The sequence below is a fragment of the Bidens hawaiensis genome, unplaced genomic scaffold (assembly GCF_021521415.1).
Source record: "Bidens hawaiensis isolate Kalapana, Puna unplaced genomic scaffold, B.hawaiensis_p1.1 tig00044982_1, whole genome shotgun sequence".
In the NCBI taxonomy this organism is placed as follows: Eukaryota; Viridiplantae; Streptophyta; class Magnoliopsida; order Asterales; family Asteraceae; genus Bidens; species Bidens hawaiensis.
Genome location: NW_027505927.1, coordinates 137,880 through 154,308, shown reverse-complemented (window position 1 = coordinate 154,308; position 16,429 = coordinate 137,880). Strand labels below are relative to the sequence as shown.

The 16,429-nt window shown below is 35.2% G+C and overlaps 2 protein-coding genes and 1 pseudogene across 3 annotated transcripts; all 3 read right to left on the bottom strand.

Moving 5' to 3' along the window:
- Positions 1 to 203: 203 nt before the first annotated feature.
- Positions 204 to 2,520, bottom strand: LOC143615981 (pentatricopeptide repeat-containing protein At3g09650, chloroplastic pseudogene; annotated as a pseudogene).
- Positions 2,521 to 3,631: 1,111 nt separating this feature from the next.
- On the bottom strand, positions 3,632 to 8,416 carry LOC143615986 (putative LRR receptor-like serine/threonine-protein kinase At1g67720). Its single transcript, XM_077088958.1, has 15 exons — positions 8,289 to 8,416; positions 7,024 to 7,555; positions 6,396 to 6,901; positions 6,174 to 6,306; positions 6,018 to 6,089; positions 5,849 to 5,917; positions 5,702 to 5,773; positions 5,471 to 5,539; positions 5,208 to 5,362; positions 4,904 to 5,133; positions 4,700 to 4,826; positions 4,537 to 4,605; positions 4,266 to 4,452; positions 4,066 to 4,201; positions 3,632 to 3,985 (listed from the first exon to the last, which is right to left on the bottom strand). Exons 1-15 carry the CDS (start codon positions 8,401 to 8,403, stop codon positions 3,671 to 3,673), a joined length of 2,787 nt encoding a protein of 928 aa, XP_076945073.1. The 5' UTR covers positions 8,404 to 8,416; the 3' UTR covers positions 3,632 to 3,670.
- Positions 8,417 to 13,535: 5,119 nt separating this feature from the next.
- Positions 13,536 to 16,183, bottom strand: LOC143615971 (floral homeotic protein APETALA 2-like). 2 transcript variants are annotated; one of them, XM_077088949.1, is made up of 9 exons: positions 15,492 to 16,183; positions 15,107 to 15,132; positions 14,954 to 14,984; positions 14,782 to 14,869; positions 14,525 to 14,670; positions 14,389 to 14,433; positions 14,215 to 14,318; positions 14,019 to 14,113; positions 13,536 to 13,925 (listed from the first exon to the last, which is right to left on the bottom strand). In XM_077088949.1, the coding sequence occupies exons 1-9, from the start codon at positions 15,983 to 15,985 to the stop codon at positions 13,749 to 13,751; spliced, it is 1,206 nt and encodes a 401-aa protein (XP_076945064.1). In that variant the 5' UTR covers positions 15,986 to 16,183; the 3' UTR covers positions 13,536 to 13,748. The 2 variants fall into 2 exon arrangements, with proteins under 2 accessions (XP_076945064.1, XP_076945063.1); XM_077088948.1 differs by having other exon boundaries at positions 14,019 to 14,131; positions 15,492 to 16,182.
- Between the last annotated feature and the right edge of the window lie 246 nt (positions 16,184 to 16,429).

Here is a 16,429-nt window from a genome sequence, read left to right as displayed (position 1 = left end):
AATTCTGTTTGAACGAAATAAACTTGATTCATCCATAGTATTTGCTGCTTTTTATTCAACACAACCTTTATATGTTTCAATGTGTCATCATACAATTCTATGACTAATTAGTACACTTCTCTAAATATACTATAAACCGATTTTGTATATAATCATACAACAAATACCCCAAAGTCGATATACAAATACCGATGATTCATATATTAAATCGCGTATTCATCATCTTCAAATCCTTCACCTTCGAGTCTCCACTCACTTCCATAATAAGAATTCGGCAAACCGAGCCAAAACTTAAAGGCTTCTGCAGCTCTTTTCCTCTCAACTCTTCTATCTTGCCTTGCTCTTGAAGCATGTTTGTAAACATTCTTGAATGCATCTCTACATAGATTCTAGTATACTTAGTCTTATTTGGTGCTATCCCTAATTCCTCCATGAAAGCGACTATTTCCAAAGCTTTCTTAAAGAATGCAGCCCTCACACATATATCCGCTAAATTATCCAACAACCCTTCATCCGGCTTCAAGATCGGAACCTTAGAATCGGGTTTAGAAATCTTGATCTCATCGCCTATTATTAAACCACACCGTTCTTTAATCTCGTTCCAAAGCAATAACGCTTCACCCGGTTTTCTTGCTAATGCTATACAACTTGCAAGACTACCATACGTTGCTACATCCGGATACATCCCTTTCCTTTTCATTTTGTCAATTAAATCCTTTACGGGATCAAGCATACCCGCTCGGCTATAAGCTTCGATCAACATGTTCCAAGCAACTAGATCTACTTTCACTCGCGGGTCTTTTTCCATTTCGTTAAAAACATCATGGGCTAGCTTCGGTTGGCCCGACACTGAAAAGGCTTTCATAAGGGTAGTGTAACTTATCTTTGTGGGAGCAATGCCTCTAGCTCTCATTTCATTGAAAAACTGAAGCGCTCCCGCACAATCATCGATTAATATGCACCCGTCGATTAACGTGTTGTACGATACCGCATCAGGTTCAATTCCCGCATTGATCATTTCTTTAATCGTCTCCCTCGCGTTATCCAACTGAAGTTGTTGACAATAACCTTTTAACAGGATGTTGTAAGTTATCCGATTTGCTTGAATTCCTGATAATGTCATTTCGTTTAAAACTTGTCGGGCCTTTTCCATTGACCCGACATTGACCAGTGCAGAAACCACGGTCGTGTATGAAACATGGTCCGGATGACTAGAGCTATCTTCTTGGTTTCTCATTGCTTCAAGCATCCTCACGGTGTCTTTAATCCGACCCGCTTTCATGTACCCCTTCATTAACGTCGTGTACATTCTAGTATTCGGTTGGAACACCTTCTGTAACAATGGCGGTTCATAATCATCCGGATAATTAATATTCGGAAGCAGTTTTTCAAACACTTCACTTTCGTTCTCATTCAACGAATCCCGCGAATTCACTTTCCTTAAAATCTTGCAAAGATCCCGCCTTCCTTCCCTCATCGCCTGCACAATCGTCTCCGCAGTCTCCAAATCACCAAACCCGATATAACTCGCCACCAACTACTGCAGCGTCCTCATACACAACGGTATCTCCCGTTCAAGAATCCGTTCCACCACAAACACAAGCAAGTCCTTCCTCTCAATCCTCGCACAAAGCTTAATCATAACATTATAACTCAACACATCCGGCTCACACTCGTTCTCCGTCATCTCATCAAACAACCTCCCGAACTTCTCGGTCCAGCCCAAATTCGCACACGCGTTCAAAACCGCATTATACGCGGCCGTATCCGGCCGCGAATTCGCCACAAGGGTCGGGTCTGAAAACCGTTTAATCGTGCGGGTGACCTGGCTAAACAACTTAACCGCCTCTTTCGGGCCGTCATCGCCCGAATTAGCGAGGCGGCTAACGACGGCACTCCAAGCCTTGACATGTGGTAAGTACCCTGACCTGAGCATGGACTTGAGGATGGAGTTGGCGTAAAGGGTGTCACCGGACTTGGCGGCGGCGACGGCGAGGAGGCCGAGGGAGTTGGAGTCGAGGCAGTGGAGCTGGCGTTCATGGCGGAGGCGGCGGATAATAGACTGAGCTCGTGTTAAGGCAGTGGGTGTGTTTTGGTAGGATAATTGGCAGATTAATCTGCTTAAGCAAGTGGGGTTTGGTAAGTGAGGTGATTGAGTGTAAGCAAGCCAGGCGTCTTCGGTTTTTCTTTGCCGGAGGAGGTTAAGAAGGGTATTATCGGAATTATGACGGCGGTTTGTGCTGGTGGAGGTGGTGGTGGTGATGGAGGTGGAGTTGGTGGTGGATTTGATACGAGATGGGTTTATGGTGTGGTGGGGGTGGGCCCAGTGGAGGTGGGGTTGGGAGAAGGTGGCGGTGGAGGACGGTGGTGGTGGTGGGGGTATAACGGTCATTACGGCGGGAGATTAATATAATAATTTGGGTGAGGGGATAAGGTACGGAGAAGATTGGGGGAGTATTTGAGTGGAGAAAGGAAAGTACAACATATTGTGCAGGGTGTACCACGTTGGTTACTTATTGTCCTCTTGTTTTTCATGTATTATTTGTGGATGATAAAAGCTAAATACTGTATTTTGGCATCTAAAGCCTAAACTTTCATTTCGTGTTAGCCACCAAAATGAAATAAATATAGGTTATTTTTTTAAATGACAATTTAGATCTAGCTGATATTCTTCATTCACCAAGTACAGAATCTTGGGGTGTTAGGATGGCACGTTCCCGAAGGAAAACTTGTACATTAGTTCATCCGTCAGTCCTGATCCGGAGAGTATCTTCACTTGTTCAGGAGGAAATCCATTATACGTGAGAGAACCGCTTGTCCTAGTCTAAAACCCCTATTTTATCACATATAGGACTTGAACTCAAGGCTTCTCTTTTAACGAAGTCTTTAGGTGATTCACCTCGACTATCAAATAAATATAAGTTTGACTGCTATTGACTTATTTTTTTGTAATAAGTTCAGGCAATTAAGTAAATCCAAACAGTTTAAGATTACAATCACAATAAAAACTGTCTACAAATGGGCTGCTAAATTGTTAGCTTTGTATAGTTGGAAATTTTTTCTGCTGAAAGGATAATATAGGAAATAGTGATAATACCAAAATATCCATATGGAAATATCCTGGTCACTTGAAATAAATCCAAACGGTTAATAATAGCGCCAAATCAATGATATATGTATAGTTTACTTCTGTATCACACACAAAAAATCCTACGGATAAGTTGTTACATATTCATCAACCAACACATCTATAAAACCAATTATTTGGATACTACCAGTTTAACTTAATCCACATTCAATAATTATGAATATAGAGCCACATAGTAAAATTAAAGAAAAATATGGTAGAGAAAATGTTATAAATAAGTTTTAAAATGACATGTTATCAGGAGGGAGGTACATTCACTATAATGACACAAAGTGGATAAATATCTAAATTGTAGAACTCGTTTTTATTTTCAAATTAATGCTACTCTGTCTGAATATAAGAAATGTCCCGACTCAAATAACAAAAGTAAAATTAAACGGGATTGTTTTTGTTTTTTGGTCCAATCCCGTCCAAAACCGAAACTGAATATAAGCAAACCGGACCGACCAGCTTATAACCGGAAAAAAAGAAAAACCATATTCTAACAAGAACCTTAATACATACAAAACAATCATCTATATACTAGCGAGCAGAGGGGAGCGCGATAGACTCATGAAACGACACATAAGGATCGACACCCACTCCCACACCCATGTTTAACGAAGAATTAAATGAGTTCCGAGATATTTCTTCAGAACTACCTCCACCCCTTTCAATCAAGATTGCATCTTGTATTTCTTTTATAACTTCAGACATCGAAGGCCTCGTGTTCGAGTGAGGCTGCACACACATTAAAGCTTTCTCTGCTACCTTCCACATTGACTGAATATCATACTCGTCCCCTAAAGCCGGATCAATGATACCTTGAATGTCCCCACTCTCTATATGCAATTTCGCCTGCAAAAGAAAAAAAAAAGTTAAAATTTGACGGCTTGACAAAAAACGCATGTGGCCCGGCCCGGACCAACCAGACTTACCCATTGAACAATGTTGAGACAATTTATACCGAAACTCTCATTTGAAATTGCTTCTTTACCAGATATCAGTTCAAGAAGAATGACTCCAAAACTATAGATATCACTTTTTTCTGTCAAATGATTGGATATATAGTATCTGCAAATCACGAAGCATGTTAGAATTAGCTTAATATGAGAAAAATATGGCAATGATGACTTACTCGGGATCAAGATAGCCGACAGTGCCTCGAACAATGCTCGATACGTGTGAAGTCCCATCAACCGCAAGTTTTGAGAGACCAAAATCTGAAACTTTGGCTTTCATGTTGTTATCAAGAAGAATGTTGCTTGTTTTCAAGTCTCTATGAATAATGGAAGGGACACAACCAGTATGAAGGTACTCGATTCCTAAAACAAATCACAATCCCGTAACAATAATTAATATTATGAAGTATTAAATTGGAATTTTTGCAAGAAAATGGTTACACAAACCTTTGGCAGACTCTTCAGCGATCTCGAGCCGTTTGATCCATTTGAGTCTATGTTCTTTTGCTAAAGGTCCTACTTTGAATACAACCTTTGTTAATTAAAAGATATGAAACAATAATTCAACTTTATAAAAATAATAATAATAATAATAATATCAAAAGGTTACCATAAAGATGTTCTTTGAGAGTTCCATTGTGCATGAACTCGTAAACAAGAATATCCTTCCCTTCTTCTTGACAAAATCCATAAAATTTTACCAAGTTTCTATGATGTATTCTTGACAGAAGACTCACCTGTATTAAACTATCTATATAAACATTCGAGTTCTGAAAATGAGAACAAAATTTGTTAAGATGAAAATTTCATTTACCTCATTTGCAAACTCCTTTTTTCCCCGTTGGATGTTGCTATTTCCTAATATTTTGACCGCAATTTCCTTTCCGTCAGTTAATTTACCATAATATACAGTACCAAAGCCTCCAGAACCAACTTTTTTCTGGAAATTATCAGTTGCGGTTCTAAGTTCTGATAGTGTAAAACATTGGGCACCTTCTGAAGTGGCATTACTCATAGAAGAAATATGGAAGTTGCCTTCAGGCTCTATCAAAAATAAAATCAAGGTTATTAAAAACGTATATCAAATAGCAAATAATTAATAAAAATAAAAAATATACCTTTATTGGGATATTTTTTTCTTTGGCATATGATCAGGCATGAGGTTATAAATCCTATTAATAAAGCAACAACTCCAACTGCTAATCCAAAGATAATGTATTTATTGAGCCTCCCACCACTACTTTTCTTATGAAGATTATTGTTTCCCGTGTAGCTGATAAAACCACAAATAACAAGAATTTGAGCTTGTGTATTTGAGTTTAATGGCAAATGAGATTAGGTAATTCACTAAATATTTCAAGAAATGAAAAATAATACCGACTTTAAGACTATGTTCTTGTTTAGAAGACCTGATGGCACGGATCCGGATAACAAGTTATTCTGCACATACCTGCATAAATTAGGTTTGTCAAGAGACTTGTGTATTGTGTTTGACTTTATAAAGTCAATTGTTGACTCGATTTTTTAGACATAAGAAAACTTGGGTTATGTTTGACTCTTTAAAGTCAAAGGCTGACTCTTTAGTTTCTATATAAAGGTATTGAGTACTTACAACTTGTGTAAGTTAGGTAAGTCTGCTAATGAGGAGGGTAGACCACCGGTCAACTGATTGTTTTCAAGATGTCTGCACAAGAAAAGATTATCATTAGCCGATATAAATCATATTTTAGGAAAACAAAGATAAAGTTATCCGCTTTACATGATCTTTAAGTTTGGGCATCCAGTAAAATCAGGGATTGAACCAGTAAACGCATTCCCATCGATCCACCTACAAGAATTTAAGTAAAATATCATCCTATCTTATTTTGTTATGATGCGATATAACAATCATACAATAATATTTTAATAAAATGCATACTTAAACTTACAGCTCTTCTAAGCTGCTCAACTTGGCCAATTCAGAAGGAATGCTTCCACTTATGTTCTTATTTGACAATTTGCTGCATAAAATGTAAAGTTCGATTATTATTAGAATGCTTTTGCTAAAACAATTAAACGGGAAAAGGGTATTTTAGACGTTTTACACTGCGATAATCTTGGGCTGCGGGTCTGAATTACACTCCAACCAGGACCAAGGAGCTGGCAAGCACGGATCGCCACCTTCTTGAGCCCTATCTAACGACTTGTAACCGGATACTAAGCTAGCAGCCACAGACCCTAAACCGAAAAGACAAAAACACCCCCAAGATCATTACTTTTTAATAATTACACCCAAAACACGTAAGGATAAACCAGTTCACACTTACCATCAAAAGACCCGTCACTTATTTTAACATATTTACTGATCTCAATTGCATTAACAAGAGGACCCTCAGTAGAATCATCTGTTTGTGCGAATCTAAATGATAAAACAAAAGGAAATGATATGTTATAAAATCCAGGCTCGTACACGCGGTAACTTCCCTGCGCGTTTTCTTGAATGTTTACAATAGCTTTACTAATATCCGGTGCTCCAGGAAGAAAAAGCCGAAATTTACGGTCTTGTGTAGGGCTTAAATTTTCTATTTCTGCAAAATAAGTGTAGGCCCAACCGAAGCCCGGGAACCCATCCAAATTCAAACGATAAGTTAACGTTCCATTTCGGCCGACAACAGCTGTCTGCATAACTTTCTGAGGTGGCAATTCGTCTTTCCCAATATCAATCGGTGAACTGGTTGAAACTTTTTCAGTCCCGGCTGCCACATCAACAAGATAATTCGCTTTTTTCACCAAATCAGATTGCCATAATCTATCAAACGGATCATCTGGGTATCTGAAATGAAAAAGAAACAGTCTTTATAAGCCCATATCAAGTATAAAGTCAAAAGATTACTTGGTTGACTTTCAAAGGTCAAACTGAGTCAAAAAAAATACAAAACTTGATTCTTAATATACCTGACTGGATCTTCATTATCAGCCCCAAAATTGATACGGGCCGAAACACTAAGAAAGAACTGGTCCTCAAACGGTGTAAGATAAACCGAACCGTTAAATTGTCTAAGCTCGAGTGTGGAAATGAACGGGAGCCCGGTTGTTGAATTTGATAAACAAACGCTGACTGTTGGATCAGAAGCTAAAAAAATGAGTTCTTGAGACTCAATAGTGTTAGCATCTGAAATGACAATAGTTGCCCAATGGGTGGGGCCCATGGAAATATCGAATTTCGGGTATACATTGTTGTTATCAAAATTGCCATATAAGAATGTGGCTCGTATGAGGTATCGAGTCCTAGCTTTCACATTAAGTGAGTAACAATACTTGCGGTCATCTGCAGGGAAATATCTGAGTGTTTGATATTGTTGTCGCGTCTCGTTTTCAATGGATATTTTACTTGTTGTCCCGTATATGATTTGATCATCAGGAGTCCACTCGAGCCCGAGTCTGTCTGTGTGATTCTTTTCGCCACCACAATCTAAACTTATAAAACCTGCTAAAAACAGCCAAGTTGTGAGTACTAACTACTAAGATTAACAAAAATATGTGCATTGTGGGCCCCATCTTAATTTCTTGTAACTATCTTTAACTCTTTAAACACATGTAAAAAATCGGATTCGCGTAAAGCAAGTGTTGAATGGAACCTATGCTATTAACCATTCAAGATAAAGTCTTGGGCTTGATCAAGAAAATGGAAATAACCCACTAAATGAAAATGTTTAGTGAGGTTGACTATATGCAATACACTACTATTTTGACTTTTAGTTTGTTGAAGCTCATCATCCATGTACAACAACTTTTTTTTTTACATTTTATTATAGTTTTACAGTTTATATTTTTATTTTAGATTTTGTTATGATCTCAATGAATTAATTTAGGGTATGTAAAGATAATCAAGATTCATATGGTATGATCAAGACAAAACTTTAGTAGTTTGCATCAGATAGTGAATGAATATTCATAATAGGTCAAATGTTGACAGCAACAAATAAATATACCATAAAGAAAAGGTCCTGAAAAGTATTCATCATAAAAAAGAGAATAAACATTAATAACCCTAAGAAAAACATGAACATTTATATCATCTATTTTATATAACAAATCAGAAAAAACCGAGGAACCCATTGAACATTCATCTGGTAAACAAACTTATTAAAAAATAACATAAATATCTCATATACATGATAACATGAATAAGCATAATCAATAGAGAGTTAAGAGTGAACCTGGAATCTGGGCTTTAGTAAACTCCATGAAACTGTAGAGAATAATAATAATAACATATAAGAAGAAGAAGAATAAATGATGAAACCCCATTTTGGTTATGTTGAATATTTGCATTAGCAGCTAATATGTAAAGGATTGAATCCTTACAACCCTAAAAAACTTTAGCTAAAACTCATGTTTCAGGGATAATAATAATGATTTAAATAGGGTGGATGAAATGAGTATAAACATGGAGTATGTGCAGGCTGAGGAAAAAGCCCATCAAAACAAGAAACATGTGGGGTCTACCAACACTTGGTGGGTGTTTGGACTCACTTCACTTTAATTATTATTATTATTATTATTATTATTATTATTATTATTATTATTATGTCACTTTCGGCCTTTACATTATTATATTGTTGTTTTGGAAGTGAGATTTTTGAAGATGTGTGGAACACAAATTCCATTTAACTTTTTGAATAAACCACATGTTTATGTTACATTACATACTAGGTGAAGTTACGTCTAACGTGAGTTACTAGCAAGGCGATACGTATCACCGACAAATGAGTGGATCAATTCTGCTCGTTTACACAAGCCTTGCTTTCTTAGTTACTCGTCTCATCTACATATGTTTTATGTTAATGTTGTTAAGAGTATTTTACTTATAAAGAGTGGTTTGTAAATCCACGGACGCAACATGGAAAGAGGAAATGTAGCAAATGCTAATGTGGAATAGAGAAGGCTAGCGGATAACTTATGTAAAGAGGAGCGTAGATAGTTTATTTGAGTCTTGGGTAAGACTCACATGAGAGACTTTATTTTTGTATTTAATATTTATATAGATGTATGGTATGATGAGACACTTAAAATACATTTGGCATTCGACTTCTAAGGCCATGTGTAGTGGGCTACAAATATGGATGAAATTGGGTGAGAACACCGCCCCCGGGGGCGACAAATGGAGCGAATTGTGGGTGGGCGACTTCTTTTTGTCGATGGCTTGTTTATTGGAAATATTATTATATTATTATGTGTGATATATATATATATAAGGCTACAACACCATTACACAAAAAAAAACCACCACTGTGCTGACTGTGCGCCACATGACGTAAAACGCCTCATTTAGTAGCCCCTCTACTCCACATAGCCTAACAATTTGTTTTATTATACACTTTTAACATGCATTATTCTTTATTATATTTCAATTAATTTTTCTATGTTAAATAATTAATATCAAATATAATATTATTTGATATACCAAATTATTGTTACTAACATTCTTAAAACCAACGAGTCAACGACTTAATAATTACTACGTGGACCTACAACTAAAACTCGTATAGTCAGTAAAACCAAAGAGATAACTACAAAGGCCAAATATGGTAGGTAAACCTTCAAATTGATATTTTGCTTTTAGTCTTTTTACATTATAATTCACTTAAGATAATTAAAATCCTCTTTTTCAGCAACCAACCAACTTTAGAAAAGATTTAAATCTTTTTTTTCAAGAAAAGTATATGCAAAAGTAATTAGACGGAATACTTTCGACTTTATTAAATTAAGCTTGATGAAAGAATAAAACCAAAATACCAACTCATTCACTTTGCTAACAAACTACGTGTAACTTTGTTCAATGTAATGATAAGACAATTATCTGCCTAAGAAATTTGGCATACTGTTATTTAACGATAGAAGATCGCTGGACATATGCGACTATGCTATCAAAACAATTATAAACACAGTGCTAAAAACCATAATGTAACATCATGATGTTTAATGACATTAGACCAATAAATACCAAATGCTAAAATGAAATCATAAGTAACATGTCTTTCAACACACTAATACACTAAATAATAATAAATAAATAAATAAACATGAATTCACTTAAATCCAATGTTTTAAAAAACCAGTTTTAACTTGTATCGGATTGAGCTAAAAATGATATAATCGTTTGTACCATGTCAAATTGTTTACTTTGTAATTTTATAGAAATACAACTTCAACTCAAAAAATAACTCAAGAGTACATGTTTCTATAATAAAGAGTAATTTAAAAGTTAATTCATAAGAAAAAAAAAATACAAAAGCACTCAATCTTCATATAAAGTTTATATATATATATATATATATATAAATTAAAACCGTGCAATATGTTTATGACATAAGAGTGTTAAGTTTTAATAACTAGGTTAAAAGTAAATTTGAAAAAATATGGGCTACAAAATATCAAAAATCTCTTGGGTTTAAAATCGGCTTGCTTGTTCAAACTTCAAACTGGGATTTTATAAAAAAAAACCACCAGTTCAATGTTATAGCAAACTGTCGAAAAATACGGACTATTGTGCATAATTTGGTATTACCGGCCAGTACAAATCAATTTTTAAAACATTGCTTAAATCATGTCTAGCACAAGTTTACAACAGAAAACCTTCAATAGTGATCACAAAATTTTAAATAGATAAATATAAAATTAAGCAATCTAATACTCTCACTACAAGATTGTTTTTTAACTATTAAATAACTTGAACTTACATTTTTTATTCTATTTTTGTTGTGATCTTAATAGTTAATTCTCCTTTTCAACTTTCAAGTGCAATTTTAATTCATTTGTATCAGCCCAATTAAGTTAATTACACATGTTCAGCCCACTCATAAATAAATAACTTGAAGCCCACTATCATTATTTGTATTTTCTTCCATCTTTTTGGTTGTCACCAAAATCATTTTCATCAATTTTGTTTCCTAATTCCTAATTAGATATCAAAAGATTTGAAATAATACACACTAAAGTTGCATGAGGCTTGATCACCAATCATTCTACTTCTTTGTCTTAACTTAACTTAATTTTACTGTTTTTAATTACTATTTGGGTAATTTTTTTATGGATATAATGATATAAATAATGCACTTATGGTGCCATAAGATGGGTTTAAAAATCACCGATCATATATCTGAAAATTGTGTTCCAGTTACGACCACTGTCCTCATAAACATAAAACATCTATCATGATAAATGAGAACTAATATCATTCTAATTTTATTTACAAAACCGGTGATCATTCGGGGTATTGAAAGATTATTTACATTTAATGTAATATATAACATATGATATAGTTCAACTACATGTTAAGTTGATTAGTCAATGTTTTGGTATTAATAATTTGTGTTTGTTATAACCAACGGGAACTCTAGGAATGACAGGTTAAAAAACAGTGAAGCCAAACAAATAATTTCTCAATAATTATGAGGAAACGTTAATTTGTTGCTTATCAAGTCCATGTAATTTACTCTTTTTCAACATAAAGTGTGTATTTATGTGATTTTTACCTAATTTTATTAGCACATAGATTTGCCCCCTCTTTAAATGGATGTGAGGAACTATAAAAAGTTAAAAACTTAGTTAGACAAGAATCAACACCAGTATACCCGTCCACCCAATAAAAGTTGGAAAAGACAAAGGAAAAGGCACATTTTAATATTAGGAGACGAGCTAAATTTGAAAAAAGGAAGATGAAACAAAAAGGGCCCTTCAACCAATTTTGTTCAAGTGGAAAAACATAATTGACCGATACAGTTGAGTTTAACCGGTTTCAATGATGAGAATTATAAATCGGTACTGAACCTATGGTTTTTATCGGTTAACTGTATTCTGTGTGTACCTCTAGTGTGTGTGTGTAAAGGACATTTTTCTATTCAACTATAGATAGTAGTAGATGCTCAAGACAGTTAATATATTTCTAAAACATAGGTAAAGTGGGGTTCTTGTTGCCTTTTTTTTAAATTGACAAACTCACACACTCTCTGAAGTCTCTGATGCTACTCTAAAATATAGGCAGTGCATTGGCTATCTAATTTGTCTAAGAGAGAAGGAAAAAAAAAAGATTTATCTTCAATCGCGAGTATACTAATTCTAAAGTTGAAAAATTAAGAATTGTGCTTGAAGAATTAAACCGATTCCAACAAACACCGTAGCCTAAAGTTAGGAGTGGCATCAAGGTTGTTCGATTGTAGAAGAGAATTGCAAAAGTGTGTTATATATATAATAGCTTGTGTTTATTTATTTGAAGAATAGTATGAACTTTTCTCATACATAATATATTTATAATTGTTTTATTCAAGTGTTTTTTTTTCAATCCCTCGCTTTTCTGCACTTCATGTAGTGACGAGTCTAGAAGAAATGTTCAAGTGCACCTAACACATTTGATAACTATGCTTTGAGTTGGTATGTCGTAGGTTTCCAACTAAAAAATCATGAACCAAAGACCATGGTCGGGTGTTCAATTACCAATGTAGACATATAGTTTCAGCAATTAGTATAGAGCCAACAAAAATCATTCTGGATGTTCGGAGATAAAGTTCATGAAGTCTAGACCCAAGGAAAAGCTTTTCTTTTACAGTCCCGAGTCCGACACACATTGTTCCTCCAAATATGCATGGTACCTTTTCACTAGAACCATGTAAAATATGAAGGGTATTCATGTAATTTCAAAATATTATCCACTAAACTAACCGCAATATACCCAACATCACAACCACTGGTTCTGTTCTGACTGCAAACACATAAATACAAAGTACTAGGAAAACAACTTTTACTGGCTACCATGTCACAAACAAGTACATGTTCATTGTGTTTGATATGATTTGATTTGAGTTTTAATGTAGTTTCCAAAGTCCATGACAAATAGTCTTGTCATATTTCTGGCAGCATGTCAATTGTCAACCAAGAACATTGTACGTGATCAATTTGACTTTTTGCCAACCTGGCCAATTGACCTTACATGTACTATGTGCATAATTCATAGTTAATGATAGATACAGTAAGCAAACAAACAAGTCAATCAGATAGGATAGAACACGAACGGAGCATGTTTATGTTCATTAAAGTTTAACCGAACAAAAGATCAAATACGAACAATTAAACGATTGAGGTTTTCTTGTTCGTTCGTTAAGAATATAAACATGTTTATATTCGTTTGTTAATGTTAATAGTAAAAAATCACTTAAATGAGTAGTTCACGAACGTAAACAAACATAGATGAACGGTATTAAAAGTAAATGTGAACAATAATGTGTTAGGCTTAAAAAGTTATTAAACCAGACTAAATTATGTACCCAAAATATTTAAATGCATATTAACGAATGTATACAAATGAACTTAAAACACAAACTTACGGACATAAACGAATGTTCACGAAAAAATATTGTTCATGTTCGTTAATTTATTAAATAGATGAGCATAAACGAACTTCATGCTGCATGTTTCATGAACGGTTCACTTAATGTTTGATTCATTACAAGTCTACAAGTAGATGTTACTACCACCTATGCTTCTATTATCAAAGTGCAAAAATTATAAAGGATTTCACTGGTACAGTCTAACGAGATTATAAAACGATCAATAGATTCGTATACAAGAATATGTCGATCTAATGACTAACAAAATGAACCATTGACCTTCTGCTTGTGCCTTCAGTTCATAAAGTAGTACTGGGGTATGGATGGTGATGATGAAGCAATGTTCGTTGAATTACCGAATCCTGATGATGCTGCAGCAGCAGAGAAAAGAGGATGTGCATGTGCATGTGGACCTTCAACCGGCCACGCCCAATTTGGTGCGGGTCCCATACTCTTCTCCATTGCTGTTCCCTAATCACGACAACACGAAATTAATTTCAACTTAATTCACATATGATTTTGAGTTAATACTTATTGCAACATTAGAATAAACATTTTAGATACCTGGTAGACAGGGAAAAAACTGCTCTGGTTTTGATTGATTTGGTGCAAGCTCCCTAACGTGTCATTTGCCTTAATACCGATACCAAGATTCAAATCTATGGATTGGTTGAAGGCTGTAATTAAAGATAATAATCAGGACTAATACTTGATAAACATTAAATACAATGACTGCAACCGAATAAAAGTTAGTGAGTACCTCCATTTTCGTTCTCGGGACCTAATTGCCCCTCGTATGAGCTGAGTTCGAAGTTAGTGACTGCTTCTCTTCCATTGCATTTTATAGCAGCCTTGTCATAAGCCCTAATTAATTAAAAACAATGGCATGTTAGTGTAAAAATGGATTAAAAAGACTAAAATCTAGTGTGCTAACCTTGCAGCTTCTATTTCGGTGTCAAACAATCCAAGGTAAATGTACCTATAGCAACACGATTACAACAAACCATCACCAATTTAATAACAATTCCTTTATATTCTATAAACTTTAGAATTATTTCTTAATTTCTCACTTTTTCCCAAGAAATTGGCCCATACGAGCCTCCCATCGACCGCATTTATGCAGGGTAACGCCTCTGTATTTTGAGCTTCCTCTAGAGAATCCAGTGCTCTGACGCCGAAGAATATGAACAAATTCTTCCTTTGTCAAGTTCTTTATCTGCACAAATAATATATGACTTATGATAAATGGATTAAATATTTAAATGGCATGTGCTATTCTTTAATTCTTAAATATCTAAAACATATGCCAGTATAACTTTAACCAAACCTGTTTGAGGTCTTCCTGGTAATCACTTATGCTGAAATTAATATCGGCATTGAGCCCTCGAAACTTAATTGCAGCACGATCATACGCCCTATAATAATAACATCAAATTCAAATGGAATGGTTAGCATGTAGGACCAAATAGAAAAAACAAAACAAAAAGGATAATTTATACCTTGCAGCAGCATGTGCAGTGTCAAATCCACCTACAAAATCACTCACAAATAACCAAACAAGAACAAACATGTCAGCTACTAGCCAATGAATAGAATCAGATTCAAGTTGATTTAACAAAACCTATAGAAGAATCCAATGCAATTCGGTGTACCTAAATAAACTTGTTTCCCACAATCCCTGCACAAATATATGCTTGTCAGTAAGTTAACTCGAAACATAAATTCAAAAGAATCACACTTGATTGCATGATCTAAACGACAATCTGATTTCAAGTCTAAACCTCGATTGTATTAGTGATTATTATTGTTATTGTTACTTAATTTATTACAAATAAGGAGAAAAACTAACTCAAAAAAGCCCTAGGTTTGTAAGTACGACAACTAGGTCCCGCACTTACGCAAGATTATACTAACATGATCATCTATCAATGGGCCATCAGTGATCCAAATGACCGTTCAAACAATAAACGAGCAACAAACCGATTTCTCAACAAATTCTATTACACAAATCAATATTAAATCAGGATTTTAGTATACCATATGTGCGATTCCCATCTTCCGGTTCTTCGATAAAACGTAACACCGCGATACTGCGAACTCTGCGGCCGAGGTCCTCTCCTGCTCTTCCTCACCTTCTGTATACTCTGCTGCTGTTGCTGCCTTATCACAAACTCTCTTTCGTTATTAGCACTTCCGGCACCGGCATCAAACACATGAAGCCGGCTCAAACCGCCGGTTCGATCCATATCCGGAAACAGCTGCTTCGTTACCACATCATCCTGTGACCTAAATTCCTGATCATTATCATCTACTCGATTACTCGGTTTCAATATATCGAAGCTGTATACGAGATCCGGACACGTGTACGACTGCTCCTCATCGCCGGTGGTACTCGACACCTCAACATTGACGACGGAGGAAGTTGACGTGCCGCCGGAGTGCTCTAAAAACTGCTTGTTGTTAGTAATATTATCGTCGGTATGTTTGGACATTAAGTCGCTGTGATCAACGCTCAGATTAAGGTCCAGCATATTCACTTCGGTTTTCAAAATTAAGCTTCGATTTAACGTTTAAAATCTGGATGATTAGAATAATAAGCATCAAAATATGAACAAATCGGATAACAATAATAAGTATTAAAATACGAGTCGATGACTACGTGTAGTTGAATAAAACGGAATATGAGATAATAATATTATGAAGGATGGTGGTTGTTGGTGACGGAATCAAGGCCGGCGGTTGTTAGATTCCATTTTTAGAGAGAGAAAGTATTATTTGGTAGAGAGAGAGAGAGAGAGAGAGAGAGAGAGAGTTGTGGTTAGTGTGAGAAGAAGATGGGACGGTGGGGAGTGTGTTCTACTTCTACAGGGCAATATAATAATAAAATATCAATAGTTTATTAGTGAATAATAATAATTAGTAAAAGATGTTTAAACTTTTAAGTGACAAGACAGATATCTACTAGCGTTCGGCTC

Excerpts from the sequence above, each read along its gene's own strand:
- LOC143615986 (XM_077088958.1), bottom strand. The coding sequence starts at position 8,403 with ATGCAAATATTCAACATAACCAAAATGGGGTTTCATCATTTATTCTTC. Across the intron at positions 5,918-6,017 it reads TTGAGCAGCTTAGAAGAGCT|GTGGATCGATGGGAATGCGT; the intron begins GTAAGTTTAAGT and ends AAATTCTTGTAG. Across the intron at positions 3,986-4,065 it reads GTCTCAACATTGTTCAATGG|GCGAAATTGCATATAGAGAG; the intron begins GTAAGTCTGGTT and ends TTTCTTTTGCAG.
- LOC143615971 (XM_077088948.1), bottom strand. The coding sequence starts at position 15,985 with ATGCTGGACCTTAATCTGAGCGTTGATCACAGCGACTTAATGTCCAAA. Across the intron at positions 14,671-14,781 it reads ACCAGGAAGACCTCAAACAG|ATAAAGAACTTGACAAAGGA; the intron begins GTTTGGTTAAAG and ends TTATTTGTGCAG. Across the intron at positions 14,132-14,214 it reads TCCCGAGAACGAAAATGGAG|CCTTCAACCAATCCATAGAT; the intron begins GTACTCACTAAC and ends CTTTAATTACAG.